The sequence below is a fragment of the Lissotriton helveticus genome, chromosome 7 (genome assembly GCF_964261635.1).
Source record: "Lissotriton helveticus chromosome 7, aLisHel1.1, whole genome shotgun sequence".
Classification (NCBI taxonomy): Eukaryota; Metazoa; Chordata; class Amphibia; order Caudata; family Salamandridae; genus Lissotriton; species Lissotriton helveticus.
In genome coordinates, this window is record NC_136068.1 from 1058625213 (window position 1) to 1058644317 (window position 19105).

The window sequence follows — 19105 nt, forward strand, 5'->3', positions numbered from 1 at the left end:
TACTTACCTATTTGGAATTTTAGTATTGTTGTGTATTTGTCTTGATATTGTCATGTCTTTTAGGATAGTCCTGTCATGTATACCCCATTTTTACATACATTGTCCCATCCACACGACAATAACAATTCTAAACAGGTGACCTTTTACCTAATAGCTTGCTCCTGTCACTCGACACCAGGCTCTTCGTCTTCTATCATAATCCCTGTACCTGACGTACATAAACATGTCCCCAGGTATGGCAGATCTATTCTGCATAAAGGTCACCACTTTTTTCATCCTTGGCCAACAGCCAGCTGTGCATGATCACATTTATTTAGAAAAGCATTAGTAATTGTTTTCAAAACATTTATGATTGTTTTCAAAACATTTATGATTGTTTTCAAAACATCCATGATTGTTTTAAAAACATCTTGATTCTAGAAACAAACCTTGGAGTGACCACTTTAGTACAAAAGACCCTCATTCCCCCTCCAATTTAGAGAATTCCTTCCAAGCTGAGATGGGGTCCTGCATGCCGAATCGCCGACACGTATCGGTCTGACATCCCTTACAGGTTGTCATCCTCGACGCAGAGACAGGGTAATTCATTCTAAACCATCAGGTGAGGGGGCTGGTTCATCCCTAGGGGTTTCCTGGCTACAGACACAAATAGCGGAATACACATATACCTACACATCCAACTTAGGCTAGGTACATTTTAGCACAATTACCGAGGGCAGCATTTTTGGAAGATGCAAGTGCTACTGTTTTTATCTGAACTGTTACTGTTCATCTTATTAGCACTATGATAGTAATGTATCTACTGTTTATGATATTGGTATTAGCAATCTCTTTCGTATGCTTCTGTCTCCTGATTGTTGCAGCACATATGTCTTACACAAGGCTGTTGCTGGACCAATAAATACTTATTGAAACGTCCTAATCACCATCCTGTGTTTTTTCTGAGAGAAATCTAGCACGAGTGTCTGAGTGAAAAGTACTGTACTGTTTTCCACGATCCCTGAGGAATCAGGGTTGTCATGTTCAGTCGTTGCCAGAAACTACCTTCACCACTGTAGAATACAGGAGGGTGGTAGTGGCACTGTAGAGCTAGCTGGTCTAATGGCTGACATATCCTGTGGGGATGTCCGGAAGTGGTTGGGACACCATGCCCTCAGTTTAGGTCATCCAAAACGTGCAGGTCCTGGGGGATTCCTAGGAACTACACAACAATATCTCCAGTTAGATGATACACCAATGTGTTAGTGTTGTATTATAAATATGCATATTTTTGTATATACACTGTGTGGTTCTTTTTCGTTTCACCTACACTACATGATTAGATCTGGTAAAACAAGCTGCTTAACATTCCGTTTGGACAAGCCTGAAGGCTGCTCTCCACGGCTGCCACTTAGAGAGCGTTCTATGGTTGTCTAAGGCCACTGAAATCACCACAAGGGTTGTCTGGATTAATGCGACGTGCTTCACTTAAATAAGTCTGCACAATATACTAAGCCAGACCCCTACAGTTACCACAAGTACCAGTCAGCAAAAAATGGGGGGTGCAAATGGCACACAGGATGACTTTGCAACACCAATGATGACGAGTTCCAATCAAACAACATATTTTTGCTTCAAAACATCAGGTTACATTTATTTCACATCTTTCAGTGTTGTTGTGTTTTATGTTACGCACCTTATTGTACCAGCCAACTATGAGTTCTAGATTGGACACAAAATTACGGAAGGTTTCGTTTTGATCGAAGAACTTTCCAGCACTTTCTGGAATTTCTTTCTGCTCTTGAGCATGCAAGTACTTTACCTCTCGTAGAACAGCCACTAGCTACAAACGCAAGAAGAAGGAAAATTAGTCAGAAAATTGCAAGAGGAATACCTTGAAACAAGCATTGGCAAAGATGATACATACAACTTATTTTTCAGTGTATATTGTTTGATGTAGTCTCTTCATTGAGCAATACTGCAATTATACAATCCAATGTGGAATAGCAATAGGCTTCAGTGGCTTCACACACAGTGCATGTATCAAAGATCCTAACATGGAGCGTCAACAGTACAACAGTGCATGCCTCAATGGGCCAACATATTATCACTGGCCACACTGCAAGCTAGATGGCCAATTGCAGGCATCAGTTCCACACACAGAGTACATCAATGGCCTAGTAAAAGGTATAATTGCCCTGTACAAAGCATGTATCACTGCAGCTAGTAAGGAGTGTAGCTACCACCACACACTGCACCAATCAACAGGCCTGGCAAATGCCACACACTAATCATGCATCAGTGGGCTGCATAATAAGCAGCAGTAACCCATCACAATGCATGCATCAATGAACCTAGTAGTCAATGAGGTAATGTAAATACAGCACAAATGTTGCATTTTATGGTTAAAGCATGTAAAACCTACAATGGAGGGTGGGATACTCTGCCCTCAGTTTAAAGAAGTGCAAGGAGAACATGAGGCAAACCTATTTTGAATGTAGATGGAGGTAATTGGTTTCCACCCCCTCGAAAAAAATGACTGTCAGCATCAGCAAACATTGTTCAGGAACAGTCCGTTCAGGAAGAAGGACTAAGTTGAAATAAGCACCCACCTGGCCAGCTCTGGCTTCACTCAGGACTGCCTGCATAGTTGGGACTAGCTGGAACAACCCGTGGTAGTTGCTCCAGTGCTGTGATATGCTGGCCACGTCCTTCTACCACATGTGTATGTTGAGTTCAAAGGCAGAACAGGTCCTTGTATGTGCTACACATGGCAGAAGTGCTGGAGTTGCACCACACAGAGCAGCATACAAGCTCCTGCAAGAAGTGCTGACCTGATCATTGTCCTCTGTGGTAAATAAATAATTAATTACCGGTACTATTTTTCTATGCATTAAATAAAACAGATAGCTCAATAAATAAGAGGCAGGATCCGGGGTATCTGAGTTTAACAGGCTTTAATCAGGCATAAGGGAAGGGACAGGATCGGAACAGCCTGAAATAGAATGGCATGGAATGGCATGGAATGGCATGGAATGGCAGCTGCAACGTTTCATTAACAGTACATGATATATATAGTAAAACAGTACAATTACATTGAATACAGTAGGCATAACAAGTGACAAACGTAAGATAAGAACAAATGGGCGTACAAAGAAGGCGTGTACAGGGCGTGCACAAAGACATGTGATGAGAACATCACAGAAGTGTCATAAATGGGTGGATACATGGAGGGGGCTACCTGGGCAGCTGGAACCTTTAACCTACTGGTGCGCGCAAACGGGCCATGACGTGTAACTAGGGAGAGCTGGGGGCTCTGACTTCTGCACTAGAAGAGGAGACTAAAGCCTAAGATGTCAGGACAACATGTACCTATATCATATCTGGTATCTTGTGTTTGGAGTACATGTTGATAGAATCTAAAAGTCATCAGAGCAAAGGCTACTTGACACTAAGGCTGGTGCATGCATATATTCTCCGTGTATTGCGTGTGCTATGAATCTTCTATGGATATTAATACAGTAATTCACTTGCATGGAGACAGGAAGACTAGACTATAGCTGAAGATGTTTATGCGGTTCGTTAGCTTAGGAATGTGAAGACGGGGAGCTGAACTGATAACTAGAGGCATAACATATTTTTGGCAGACAGGCAGGCAGAGCCAGGCCGGGCACCGCGCTGCGCGGCAAGAAGTAAGCGAAGGGTCAGGGATGCGGGAGGGGCTGCATCGCTCCTCGGAGTGGTTTCAGGAGACTGGAGCTTGAATCTGGTGTTCAGGCCCTTTGAGGCCTAGAACAATTCGATAAGTCTAACGGGCATAATGTAAAACGTTGGCAACATAGGCCTAGAAGCCTAATTCACGTTGCTTTCACGGGGACCGGATAACTGACATACTAACGTTGGACACAACTATAATTGCGTCTTTAATCGATCATAAGGGGATATATGCATATTAATCATGCACATATTACATAGGATGGGGAACACGTAGGCACACATGACAAGGCAAAATTCAATTTTCCTCACCTCTCTTGTCACATTCTTTGACATTACTGCATCTGCCACTTCAAGAAATTTGAGAGCTCACCTGACTCCCAACATCTGTGATGCACTTGGATCCTAGTTTGGATTGTGTTGCTTAGCTCACTTGTTAGAGCAGCCTAAGATGTTGCCACGTGCAACTGCTTCTTTCCGGGCACTGGGAACTACAATGTGACAGGGTAGCCACCTCTATGTACAGCTTCTTGCCGCTGTCATTCCACCTCTGCTAAACTTCAGGCACCTCCCCCATCTCTACTGCTCCTATATACAGATCCATCAGTGCTGTGGTAGTTGCAGGCTTTATCACGCTCTCAAACAAATTAAGTAGAGAAGGAAGCTTTCCAAGCCAAGCTGAAAACCAACCCCAAAATTACTGAGATGCTCCTGCATCAGGTTTCAGTCCTGCTCGAAGTCTCCATTCTCAAGCAAGTTGAATCCGAAGTCGAGAGCCAAGTCTCATCACAAGGTCACGAAGTTTTAGTATTACGTCATTGTAGTGTCCACTCCCCCTCTAGGGAGAAGTTGTGCAGTCCCTAATCAAAAAGCCTGACTACCACTCCATCATGTGTAGCAAAATCAATCCCTTGGCTCGTCTTGGTGAGTTCAGAGTTCCCAGGCTATCGTCAACCCTACAATAGCTAGAGAACTTCTGAAAGGCTGTTCATCTTTTTAGGAAATCGCCGGCTCCCTATGGAGTGCCGTTTGACCACCAGAAGCCCCAGGAAACCCAGTCAGACTTCTACTCGTGGGGCACACCTAGTGCCGACTTATTCAGTGGGATCTTCGCTACCAACGTCGGCCCATTCTTCCATTTTCACCTTGCATTCCACCTCTTTCTGTTGTGATTTCAGCAGATCACTACAACACTCTGGTGCAGGAAGTTCAGTTTCTGGTGGCCAAATAGGACACAGAAAGGGACCAGGAGGCAGAGAAGGGTAGGGGATGTCAATACTGCTATTTTTAGTGGCCAAAAATGACGGTAGGCTTGGGCAAATTTTAAACTTTCAGCTTCTGAACACTTTTCACCAGAAGGAAAAGTTCAAAATGTTGAACCTGCTCCAGGTCTTTTGGGCCTGGGTACCAGGGACTGGATGGTGTCCTTGGACTTACAGGACACATACTGGTATAAGCCTGTCGTGTGGTTCAACATACAGTTCCTTCAGTTCATGGTGGGGCTGGTATACTTAAATTTCATTGTTATGCCTTTCAGCCTCAACTTAGCTCCATGAGTGTTCACAAAGGTGATGGAGGTAGTTGCAGCCCATCTTCATAGGGTATGAATACATGTGTTCCCACAACTTGACGAACAACTTACTTACCTATGGTAATGCCTTATCTGATAAAACATGTTACCTGAGGGCAGTAGCACCGAAGAACAAGTTATTTACCTTCGGTAACGCTTTTTCTGGTAGATACAATATCTGCCTGTGGATTCCTCACCTTGTGAATATCCCCTTGCGTCAGCAACATTCAGAAATTCTTATTGTAGCTTCACGCCGATGTGGACGACATCACAGAGGCACGGCATCGCGCGCGACTCTGCTGACGTCACCGACACCATAATAGGCCCACGCCGCGTGATGACATCAGTTCCGCCCTTTTTTCCGTGGCTTCGAGGCACATGGACGGACCGATGACAGCAGATATATACACAGTATACACAGTAAACAAATGTCAAGATAACACACATAGTGTGAAACCAATGCAGGAAAACAAATTGCAATAAACATTACCTTTGACAAGAAAAATATATACATTACAGTAACTCAGGCATAGAAGAGAGGACAACGGGTAGGCGGGTGGGTCAGTGAGGAATTCACAGGCAGATATTGTATCTATCAGAAAAAGCATTTCCGAAGGTAAGTAACTTGTTCTTCTGATAGATACATCTGCCAGTGGATTCCTCACCTTGTGAATAGAGTCCCACAGCAGTCCCCACTTCCGGAGGAGGGTGTCCACTCTTCTATACCAGAAAGTCCTGGAGGACAGAGCGCGCAAAGTGGCCGTCCCTCCTCACCTCGGAATCTAAGCAGTAATGCTTCGCGAAAGTGTGGAGGGAGGCCCAAGTCGCCGCTCTACAAATATCCTCAACAGGTACACTCCTAGATAAAGCAGATGTAGAAGACTTTGCTCTAGTAGAGTGAGCTTTTATACCCTCTGGAGGTTCCTTACCTGCCAGGGCGTAGCAGATCTTAATGCAGAGGATAATCCATCTCGAGAGCATGCGCTTGTGCACCGCCTTCCCCTTCTTGCAGCCAGCAAATCCCACAAACAGCTGGTCATCCAACCTGAACTCTCTTGTCCTGTCCAGGTAAAAGCTCACCTCCCTCTTAGGGTCCAAGCTGTGAAGTCTCTCCTCCTCTTTGGAAGGGTGAGGGGGAGGATAGAAGGTAGGGAGGGTAATGGATTGCCCCAGATGGAAAGAAGTTACCACCTTAGGCAGATAAGCAGCCCTGGTCCTGAGAACCATTCTTTCAGCATGAATGGACAAAAATGGGGGCTTTGAACTAAGAGCTTGAAGCTCACTTACCCTCCTTGCCGAGGTAATTGCCACTAGAAAAATAGTCTTAAAAGACAAAAGTCTCAAGGGACACTTGTGTAAAGGTTCAAAAGGCGAACCCATCAAGAATGTAAGAACAAGGTTCAAGTCCCATTGAGGCACAATAAAAGGTGTAGGAGGAAATTTATTGGTAAGGTCCTTAATGAATCGTAATACAATAGGAGATTTAAACAAAGAGGGCTGGTCCGGCAAACAAAGGAAAGCCGATAAGGCCGACAAATAACCTTTGATAGTTGCCACCGCAAAACCATGCTGGGCCAAAGAAAGTGCAAGTTGAAGTATATTGGACAAACGAGCCCTTAAAGGGTCAATGGACTGCTCCCCACACCAAGCAACAAATTTAGCCCATCTATATGAATAAATGGACTTGATGGAGTCACGCCTGGCCGATAAGATGACATCCACCACATCGTGTGGGAGAGAAAAGGAAATCAGGTTGTCCCGCTCAATCTCCAGGCATGAAGGTGTAAGGTCTGGAGGTGGGGTGTAGAATCTGCCCCTCCATCTGGGAGAGGAGATCTGCCCTGTGAGGGAGACGGAGCGGAGGGCACGAGGAGAGGTGGAGAACATCTGTGTACCACACCCTTCTTGGCCAATCTGGGGCGATCAAAATAACTTGGGCCCGGTCTTGGCGAATCTTCCTCAGAATCCGAGGAATCAAGTGTATGAGAGGAAACGCGTAAAGGAGTTGAGAGTCCCAACTCAACTGAAACGCGTCCCCCAAGGCTCCCTGCATCGGAAACTTCAGACTGCAGAATGACAGGCAGTGAGCATTCTCGTGAGTGGCGAACAGGTCCACCCGAGGAGTTCCCCACGTCCAAAAGACGTGATGAACTACCTCTGGATGAAGCCTCCACTCGTGGTCGGCTGAGAACTGCTGACTGAGACTGTCTGCACGCACGTTCAGAACTCCGGCCAGATGATTTGCCATCAGACAAATCTGATGATCCTGAACCCAGGACCATAGACGCAGAGCCTCTCTGCAGAGACACTGCGACCCTACTCCTCCCTGCTTGTTGACATACCACATCGCGGTGGTGTTGTCCGTCAGGACCTGAACGACCGACCGCGAAGGGAAGGGAGGAAGGCCTTGAGTGCCAGACGAATCGCCCGCAATTCCAGAAGGTTGATGTGAAGCAACCTTTCCTCTGGAGACCAAAGACCCTTGATCTCCAGATCCCCCAGATGAGCACCCCACCCTAGAGTGGATGCATCCGTTATTACTGTGGCCACCGATGGATGTAGTTGGAAAGGCTTTCCTTGAGACAGATTGCCTTCCACGCTCCACCAAGACAGATCCGCTGCAGTTTCTCTCTAGATCCTCACTGACTCCCTGAGATCCCCGCTGTGCTGATACCACTGCCTGCGGAGGCACCACTGGAGTGCCCTCATGTGCCAGCGAGCATGGTTGACCAACAGAATGCAAGAAGCCATCAGACCGAGCAGACGAAGGACCTTCAGGACTGGAACGACCGCTCCATTGTAAAATAAAGGAATCATTTCCTGTATGTCGCGAATGCACGACACACAGTAGTGTCCAGTACCGCACCTATGAACAGGTTGTGCTGGGAGGGCACCAGGTGAGATTTGGGTACATTTATCGAAAAACCCAACCTGTGCAACAACTGAGTTGTCTCTTGCAGATGATGGAGCACTACCTCTGGAGATTCTGCTTTGATCAGCCAATCGTCCAGATACGGGAATACCGGTATCCCCGATCTTCTGAGATGTGCAGCCACCACAGCCATCACCTTGGTGAAGACTCGAGATGCAGTAGTAAGGCCAAATGGAAGGACTGCAAACTGGTAGTGTTGCGATCCAACCGTGAAACGGAGATACTTCCTGTGCGACTTCAGGATGGGAATATGAAAATACGCATCCTGTAAGTCGATTGACACCATCCAGTCCTCTTCCAGCAGCGCTTGAAGAACCTGTGCAAGGGTGAGCATCTTGAACTTCTCCTGCTTCAGGTAAAGATTCAAAATCCTGATATCCAGGATTGGACGAAGTCTGCCATCCTTCTTGGGGATCAGAAAATACAGGGAGTAGCATCCCTGACCCCTCTCCTGCTCCGGAACCACCTCTATCTCACCCTTTCTGAACAGTGCCAGGACTTCTTCCTGCAGGAGCAGCAGGTGGTCCTCCGAACGATAACCCTGGCAAGGAGGGTAATTTGGGGGAAATTCCCGAAAGGGAAGAGCATACCCATTCTCCACGAGATTGAGAACCCAATGATCTGATGTAATCAATTCCCAATCTCGCAGAAAATAGGTAAGCCGACCCCCCACTGGACCCACATGATCCGGAATGGCAGATCTAGGGCTGCTTTGCTGTGTTGGCAGGAGGCTGGTGTCGTGTTTTGGCAGCTCCTGAGTTAGCGTTTAGCACAGCTACACGGTCTCTTCTGTTAACTTGACCAAAACGAACGGGGGCCATTTTGAATCCCTCTGACTTCCGTTTCCTATGAACACGCTGCCTCGTGGTCAGTGTGCCCTTTCGTCCTTTCTCGATACCCATGGTCACTAGTCTGCTCGGCAACAGGCTATTTTTAGTACTGGTCAAGCGCACATGCGCACTACGCACCAATTGGTCACTCTTTAGGAATGTTCACACTAACTGACCAGTGCTGTTGAAACTCCTCCCACATGTTGGCTGTGTTCCAAAAATGACCTTATATGTACCTAAAATGTGTAACTTGTACCCGCCTATCTTTTTATTGCTATTAAACTGTATAAAAGAGGTCGCGCATCGATGTTCGGGGTGCTACTTCTTACATTGCCGAAGGGTGCTGTAGGAATGTATCACCACCCCATGGGGTCTTAATAAACTTGTCTTTTACCTTTTCCAGTGTCCGTGCCAACTTCTATATTATGAGGTTCGAGAGTTTAGCAGAGTATGTAGGCCTGATTTGAACCCAACACCACAATTGGCGACCACGAAGGGACTCATCGGCGACTCGGATGCCCGAAGGAGAGGTCGTGACGAAGGTCAGGAAACTCGCCATGGACGCGTACGCTGCCACTAAGTGACCCGAGTCTCGGCACCCACGGTGTGTTTTCCCGTCCTTCCGATCTGACCTTCCAGGTGGCGCCGGTCTTCGACTGAGATTCTGATCTTGGATTGTCGTGATGTGCCGTTTTGGCTGATTTGACCACAGAACTTGGCAGTTGGACTTTGGACGTTTGAAAAGAAAATTGGTAAGCTTTTGATTGGTGAGGTAGTCTACTGACACTTACTGTGGCTTTTTGAAACTTTGAATTTGAATTTGAATTTGTTAGCTAACGTTTTGAATCTTTGAATTTGAATTTGAATATGTGAAGTGCACCTCACATAGGCAGGCATGTAGGGATATTTCTCTGATTTATTTGAGTTGAATAGTGCACCGCGTTAGGTGGCATTTTTTGTAGTATCGCGTTTTCGTGGTACTTTTTGAAACATGCCTGTTTTTAGCACACTCCGTAGGATGTGCTGTTCTGAAAATGGTACCAATTATCGATTAAGTGCAAAACAGCCGGCTCCCCCAGAGGGGACTCCAAATCGTGAAATGTATGTCAAATTCGGTATTCCACCAATAATGTATAGTACATTATGGCATAAGTATACTAAAACTGATCGTGAATTACAGTGGCCACTATATGGGTCGTTTGACCTTCGAAAGGTACAGTATGTAGAACAGTGTTTGTTTCAGCGAAGGTCTAGGCAAGATATGTTTGATTGTGTGCGTATGTGGGAGAAAGAGGTGCGTGAACGAGCGAAGCGTGAGGTAGCCTTGGCGGAGAAAGTGCAGCAGAAGGCTGCACATGACAAAGCTTTACAGCTACAGGAGAAGGAATTACAGGAAAAGAAAGAGAGGGAGAGACGAGAACGAAATTTACAGGTTAATGGTCAATTCCCTATCAGGCGTCCTCTTTATCCGGTCCTTACTAATGAAATAGATGATTTTTCCTTACTAGACCGTTGTCCGCCTCCGTACGTCGTACCTACGGCTCCGAACGAGGACTCGGACGAGGATAGTGATCGAACACAGCGTACCAGGTTACATGCGGAACGAGCTGCGGAATTACGCTCATTTGCACGAAAGCTAAATATTAATACTGTTACTGTTTCTGATGTTACTAAACAAATGGAACAGTGGCCTGATAAGGAATGACTGTATTTTTTAGATCATTTTGGAGATGAAGTTGTTGAGCGGTATAGAAAATATTCTCTCGAGTTAGAACCAAAGGAGATATCCAAGAGTCGTGAGAATTTTCGTAAAGGTCTTTTTGTTCTTTCAGATGCGGACGACTTCTTCAAGCGTTTGATTGAACTGCGTAATGAGGCGACACGACTACGGGAGTTGGGAAAGTCGAAGAATTCATCTACGTCCGGAGCGACGGGGATATCCAAAGAATGCCCTATCCTTGAAACAGATAAGATCGCTGCGATTAATGTTAGACCTATGCGAGAAGCTGCGCCTTTATATGTCCCTCATAAAGGGGATGGCACAGATGATGATAAAAGATCCAAAGACGCGAAAGGGTATTTTGTATATAATTGGGTTTATACGCCTTGGAATAGAGCAGATGTCATGGCGCTTAAGAATGCTTTACCTGATCCCCGTAAAAACCCTGCGGCTTTTTATGAAAATGTTGAAAGTGCAATTTCTTCGTGTATCATGACGTTAGTTGATATTGATCTATTTTTCGGGTTGATATTGCCCCCTGATATGTGGAGAGCGATTCGTAGGTTTGATGACCTCACGACTCTCGGGGCCACTTGGAAAGATCTTGTTCAGGCTGATTTAGATAGAGAACCAGCATGTAAGCCGTGTCAATTAATATTAGACCTTCCAGGGGCCATACTGACAAAACTAAAAACTCTTGCCCCCGCTAAAAAGATTGATTGGACTATATTAGCCTCTTGTAAGCAGAAAGCGGATGAATCAGTTTCCGATTTTTTCTCTCGCTTCGAGGAAGCGTTCCATGATTACAGTGGTCAATTATTGACAGAAGATACTGGCAGGCATCTATTCGTTGATAAGTATGTAGCTAATCTCCTACCGGAGATTGCGAAACGATTAAAAGCGAGTGAAAGTTCATGGACCACAGCAACCCCTGCTTCTTTATTGACTATGGCTCAATATTATGAAAGACAGGAATTGGAGGCCAAAGAAAGTAGTGAAAAGAAGGCGAAGGAATTGAAAACGAAGGTAATGTTAGCTCAGGTTCAGGCTACGAGAGGGAACAATAGAGGGGGGCGAGGATTGTACAGTAATGCTCCTCCCCCTCGTTCTGACATTACTGTGAATCAATGTGCATACTGCAAACAGTTTGGGCATTGGATTGCAGACTGTCCGGTGTTTCGGGAGCAGCGTAATTTGAGGGGACGAGGAAGTGGAAGGTCTAGGAGTTATTATGGAGGGTCAAGAGGAGGTTATGGCACGAATGATCGTGGGGGATATGGAGCAAGGGGTCGTGGTCAGTCAGATTATAATACGTTTGATAATCGCAATCAATATCAGATAAATGAGGGTGGTCCTGCTGAACTACGGGATGAGCATTACGCATAGGATTGCGTAGGATGGGGTGTGGAATCGGTTGAGGTACCAGTTGATCAAAGGGGTCCATACATAGAAGCACATGTTCTGGGTTCCACTGATCAATTTCTGGTCGATACAGGAGCTACTCGTAGCGCTTTGTCCAAATACTTGGTTCCAAGGGCTCCCCTGTCTGGCGAGGTAATTACAGCAATAGGGTTCGATGGAACACCTACTTCTAGCCCACTGTCTCAACCAGTTACATTTCATGTTGATAAATTTGCTGCCCCTTGTCCCTTTTTGTTGTCTCCAAATACACCAGATAATATTATTGGACTCGATATGTTAAAACACTTTCGAGCTACTATTCGCTGTGCCCCAGAAGGAGTGCGAGTTGTGTTGAATGAGAATTACCCGGAATTAGAGCGAGTGTGTTTTCTCCATGAATCTGAAGTTCTGGCCTCCTTACCGAAAACGTTGTGGGCCACTTCCGATACGGATGTAGGGCAGATGATAATTCCTCCAGTGCGTATTACTGTAAAGGAGGGAGTATCTCTACCACGTGTCCCACAATATAAGATTTCTAGAGAAGGTGAACTTGCTTTGATACACATTGTAGATGATTTAATTTCGGCAGGAGTAGTTGAGGAAGTCCCCTACAATGTTTGTAATAGCCCAATTTTACCAATCCTTAAAAGAGATACAGATGCTAAGGTTTACCGTTTCATTATTGATTTGAGGGAAATAAACAAGATAGTAGTGCCTCAGTATCCGGTGGTGTCTGACATCACCACATTGCTTACGTTGGTTCCACCGACAGCAACTACTTTTACAGTCATCGATTTGAAGAATGCCTTCTTTTCGATCCCTGTACATCCTGACAGTCGATATCTATTCGGCTTTACATTAAATAATAAATCGTACAGATTCTGTCGAGTTCCTCAAGGCTATACTGAAAGTCCTAGCATTTATAGTCAGGCATTAAAAAGACAGCTTGATTCCTTTGACTTACAGGAGGGAGTGGTTCTCATTCAATATGTAGATGATATCTTACTTGCTGCAGACACGCCAGAACAATGTGAGAAGAGTACCTTTTCCTTGCTTTCCTTCCTGGCCAAACATAATCATAAAGTTTCGAAGAAAAAGCTGCAATATTGTAGACCAAAAGTGACCTACCTCGGTCATCTTTTGTCTAAGGAGGGCCGTGCATTGACACCAGATCGAATTCAAGCAATTCTAGATACTCCAGTCCCTCGCACTCAGAAGGATGTTCGCGCCTTTATAGGTTTGACGTCTTTTTGTAGGCAATGGATATTGGGTTTTTCACATATTGTTAAACCATTGTTAGCATTGTTGTCTAAAGATACACCGATTCCCATTGAATGGACGGATGAATGTCAGAATGCTTTTGAACAATTGAGACAAGCTCTTTGTTCTGCACCAGTGTTAGGTACACCTGATTACACAAAGGTTTTCACATTATATGTACACGAGAAGGATGGGTGCGCATTGTCAGTCTTAGTGCAGACACACGGAGACAAACAGAGGCCTTGTGCATACTTCTCGGCGGTACTCGACCCTGTGGCTCGAGGATTGCCTGGATGTTTTCGAGCAGTTGCAGCAACAGCAGTTGCGATACGACAAAGTGAGGGAATAGTTTTGTCACACAAATTGTTGGTGCTAGTTCCCCATGCGGTAGATGCGTTACTGAATCAAACGAAAACGCAGCATCTAACCAGTGCCCGTCTGACAGGATATGAACTAACGTTGTTGGCGCCTCACATCACACTAAAACGATGTGCAACACTAAATCCTGCTACTTTATTGCCGGACACTGTTGCTGAGACCCAGAAGGAAGAACAACATGATTGTGTTTTTCTGACTGAGGAACAGACAAAGGGTCGTATCGACTTACAGGATACGCCATTTCCAGATGTAGATGGGGAACTGTGGGTTGATGGATCATGCGTGAGGTTACCAGATGGTACGACTTCCGCAGCTTATGCGATCACGACACTTAAGACTGTGGTAGAAGCAGCACGGATACCCCAAAAATCGGCTCAAGCGGCTGAGTTGATAGCCTTAACGAAGGCATGTGAGTTAAGTGCTGGACTATGTGTGAACATTTACACGGATAGTCGTTACGCTTTTGGAGTAGTGCATGATTTTGGCCTACTTTGGAAGGAACGAGGATTCCTGACTTCACACGGAGTACACATCATGCATGGAGAACTGGTACGCGATCTCCTTAATGCACTGTTATGCCCAGAGAAAGTTGCAATAGTCAAGTGCAGTGCACACAAAAAGGTGACGGACAAAATAGGACAAGGCAATGCTTTTGCAGACCGTATTGCAAGAGAGACCGCTATGCTGCAAAATAATTTCCCCATGTATGTGGTGAAGTCACAAGCGGAACGGTGGCATGATGCTAGAGAAGAAATACTAGATATACAGAAGTCAGCATCAGAGGCAGAACTTGTGAAATGGGCCACTGAAGGAGTATTGGATGATGAGGGTTGCTGGCGTAGTAAAGATATGGAGAGATGGAAACTACCCATGGCCTATTTACAAACAATGGTGCAAATGACACACGGGCTGGCACACATTGGAGCTCTCGCAATTACTAAATTGCTTACACGAGTTTGGGAAAATGCTGACATTGCTAGCACAGCTAAGAGAGTAGTGCAGACCTGTCTGATATGTTTGCAGCACAATCCTGGACAAGGGACTCATACTCCTAAAGGTGGGTTTGTTCCACCTACTGCACCATTCGAAGTACTACAAATGGATTACATCCAGCTGGAGCGCTGTAATAATCTCAAGTATGTCCTAGTAGTGGTGTGTGCCTTCAGCAAATGGATTGAGGCTTACCCTACGAAAGACAATACAGCATTGACAACAGCTAAGGTGTTACTCAAGGAATACTTCCCGCGCTACGGAGTTTGTAAACTTATGTGGAGTGATAATGGCCCTCATTTCATTGGAAAAGTAGTGGAATATGTCCTGAAAGGATTGGGAATCAAGCAACGATTCCATGCTGTCTTTCATCCGCAATCAGCAGGTTTAGTAGAACGATACAATGCAACTCTGAAGCTGAAGTTAGCAAAGATAGTGGCATCGACATCTCTGAAATGGCCGGACGCTTTGCCTCTGGCATTGCTGTCCATTCGGTCAGTGCCACATTCTCGATCCGGCCTCACACCCTACGAAGTGGTGTCTGGAAGGCCTATGAATATTTGGGGGGTTCCAAAGCCTCGTTTGATATATGATATGCCTTGTATAATGATGAACGATTATCTGGCACGATTAACAAATGATTTGCTTTCTATTCATCAACAGGTTCGAGAGGCGCTCCCTGGTAACTCCACTGGTGAGGCTCACGATCTCCGCCCTGGAGACCACGTGATGGTCAAAGTATTTGAGCGATCCAGCAGTTTGGAACCGAGATGGCATGGCCCTGAGCAAGTGCTGCTGGCTACGCGAACTGCTGTGAGAGTCACCAACAAGAAGCGGTGGATACATTCAACGCATTGCCGACGTGTCTCTCCGGATCTGGTGAGCCCTGTGGTGCTATCCGACTACAGAAAGATTTTGGATACAGAAAAGAGCCCAGCTGTCACGCCTGATGAATTGGAGGGAGCCTTCCCGGACCACGTTGTTTCAGATAAAGTGAAGTACAATCTACGCCCCAGGAAATAAGATTCCTTTTGTGTTTTTGAAACTGGTTGGTAACCGCTCTGAGGTTTGTGAAACGGAAGCCGGGAATATCAAGGGGGGGGATCAGTTCTGCCCAGTGTAGCGACACCCGTCTTGAATCCCGGAGAACAAATCAACGGCAGCCTCGGTTCAGAACCATCGTTTTATTTTTTCTCGCTTAGTGTTGCTTGTGAAGAGTATTGTTTTGTGAACTATGGCATCTCCTTCGACACGAAAAGGGAGAATTCTTGGTGCTGTTTTGTTTGTCTTGACCGTAGTGGTGATCGCAGTATTAGCCTGGACTATAGAACTGTTGTTTACTGTACGAGAACATTTGCTGCCCACCACTCCAAGTCCATCTGAACATTTTCATTTCACTCTGCCTTTTCACGAAGAAAGACATAGGCAGACTTATTTGAACAACAGCTTTATTAAGATTTTGCATCATACTCATAATATGACCAACACGTCCAATTGTTGGGTATGTGGAATGTTGCCCGGACACCAGAAGAAGGGAGGAACACCACTCATTCCTCTCCCGTTTTCTCATAATGGTTCTTGTCATGCTTGGTACACTCTTCTTTTTACTCTGCGATGGCCAACGAAAGGTGGATTACTTTTTCGGTTGAATAAAATATGCTATAACGATAAAGATGGCTATCCACACGCTGAAGGAACTAAATTCGAATGGGAAGAATATCGTCCGGACAATGTTTCTACACCTCGTGTATATACGAATCAAAGACTTATAAATGTGACGAGCATGCATATAATAACCGTTATCGATACAAAAGCAGATTTGTGTATTAGAAATAAAGGTACAATCCCTGTAGGCCGCAGTGAATGTAATATTACACTTACCTTTGATACACCAACTGGAATTGCATTTGTAGCTTCACGTAACACATATTTCATTTGTGGAAATAAGGGATACCATCGTCTACCATTGGGATGGTTAGGAACGTGTTATATAGCTTTTGTATTACCACCTGTATTTATTGCTCCTCCCATGTACCACAATGATTATGTTCTGTACCATGATTTCATACTGAACAGAGTAAAACGAACAATAGATCTTGATGAAATAGACCAGACTGATACCACATTACAACAATATGTAGATTTCAATTTGGGGTTATTTTCATTCGTAAGAGCTGCACTGAATAGCAGGAAGATAAGGCGGCTTACACGTGTGGTGGAAGCCGTCGCTAATGAAACTGCCTCTGCTTTAGGGAATATTACTGAGGAATTGCAAATTACCAGAATTGTGGCGCTCCAGAATCGAATGGTTCTAGATGTGATACTAGCTGATAGGGGTGGAGCATGCCGCGTCATCGGAAGTAGTTGTTGCGTGTACGTACCAGATAACTCACCTTCTGTATATGATTCGATTACAAAATTACATAAGATAGCTGCTGAGATCCACCCAGAAAATGCAACATGGACCTTTTCTGGTTGGTTCTGGACCCTGCTTAGTACTTGGGGTTGGAACTTATTAACGATTCTCTGTGTTTTTATTGGAGTACTATTTTTCCTTTGTTTATGTATTCAATGTGGCCCTGCATTATGTTCTGTATGTATCACAGCCTGTATTCCGTCCAAACGAGCTATTGTCAAGCAAGAGAAACTGATCAATGATGAAGTATTGAAAATAATGGCTATTGACATTGAGGATGAACATTCCGACTACGTTCATTATGAGGTAGCTTTTGCTAAACGCTAAAAGGGCCGTCTGTCGTGTTTTGGCAGCTCCTGAGTTAGCGTTTAGCACAGCTACACGGTCTCTTCTGTTAACTTGACCAAAACGAACGGGGGCCATTTTGAATCCCTCTGACTTCCGTTTCCTATGAACACGCTGCCTCGTGGTCAGTGTGCCCTTTCGTCCTTTCTCGATACCCATGGTCACTAGTCTGCTCGGCAACAGGCTATTTTTAGTACTGGTCAAGCGCACATGCGCACTACGCACCAATTGGTCACTCTTTAGGAATGTTCACACTAACTGACCAGTGCTGTTGAAACTCCTCCCACATGTTGGCTGTGTTCCAAAAATGACCTTATATGTACCTAAAATGTGTAACTTGTACCCGCCTATCTTTTTATTGCTATTAAACTGTATAAAAGAGGTCGCGCATCGATGTTCGGGGTGCTACTTCTTACATTGCCGAAGGGTGCTGTAGGAATGTATCACCACCCCATGGGGTCTTAATAAACTTGTCTTTTACCTTTTCCAGTGTCCGTGCCAACTTCTATATTATGAGGTTCGAGAGTTTAGCAGAGTATGTAGGCCTGATTTGAACCCAACACCACACTGGGAAGGGGAAGAGAAGGAGGAGGCTTGGCGACCTCTAGGACGAGCTCTTTGTCTGCCCCTGTACGACTTGTACAGCATATTTTTCTGCGGCTGTGATTGTTTGTAGGCCTGAAAGGAAGATCTGCCAAATCCTCTGAATTGCTTTCCAAAATAGCCCCTGGTCTGAAGGCCCAAAGACTTTGCTGTCGCTCTGCTGTCTTTAAACCGCTCTAAAGCAGCGTCAGCTTTCTTTCCAAACAACCCTGACCCATCAAAGGGCAAATCCATCAAAGCAGACTGAACATCCACAGAAAATTATGAAGATTTCAACCACGCAGCTCTCCTAGTGGCCACTGAAGAGCCCGTCACTCTCGCCACTGAATCAGCCGTGTCCAGCCCACTCTGGATTACCTGCCTTGCCGCAGCCTGAGTGTCAGAAATTACATCCTGAAAATCCTTCTTATCGTTCTCAGGAATTTTAGGCACCAATTGTTTGACGGAATCCATCAAAGCATGGATGTATCTACCCATCAGGCAAGTTGCATTTGTTGACTTTAGCGCCATGCTGGCTGAGGAAAAGATTTTCTTTGCCGCCTGGTCTTGCTTCCTTGTTTCCTTTTGCCCAGTAACCTGTGGAAAAGCACCCGTAGACTTCTTTGAGCAGGCAGCCTGCACAACCAAACTCCCTGGCAGGGGGTGCGTCGACAAAAAGTCTGGTTCACCAGGTGCCACTCTATACCTTCTCGCAACAGCCCTGCCCAGCAGGAGCTGTTGGAGGTTTTTTCCACACCTCATAAATAGGCTCAGCCAAAGCGTCATTAAATGGGAGCATTGGTTCAATAACAGAGGAAGGCGAGTGAAGGACCTCAGTTAGAATGTTAGACTTGTATTCAGCAGTAGGCAGAGTAATATTAAAAAAGTCTGCAGCCTTCTTAATAACAACGTGATAAGGTGTTACATCCTTGGAAGGTACGTCAGATACAGAGGCCAAATCCCACTCAGGAGACAGCTCAAGACCACT

General features: G+C 45.3%; 1 protein-coding gene across 3 annotated transcripts in view; it reads right to left on the reverse strand.

The window, feature by feature from the left end:
• Nucleotides 1-19105, reverse strand: part of DNAH17 (dynein axonemal heavy chain 17) — a 12633448-nt gene that overhangs the window by 10371228 nt on the left and 2243115 nt on the right. For all 3 annotated transcript variants that reach the window (XM_078653923.1, XM_078653924.1, XM_078653922.1), the window contains exon 14: nt 1676-1822. In XM_078653923.1, the coding sequence (XP_078510049.1) occupies nt 1676-1822 (147 nt within the window). The remainder of the gene's footprint in view (nt 1-1675; nt 1823-19105) is intronic.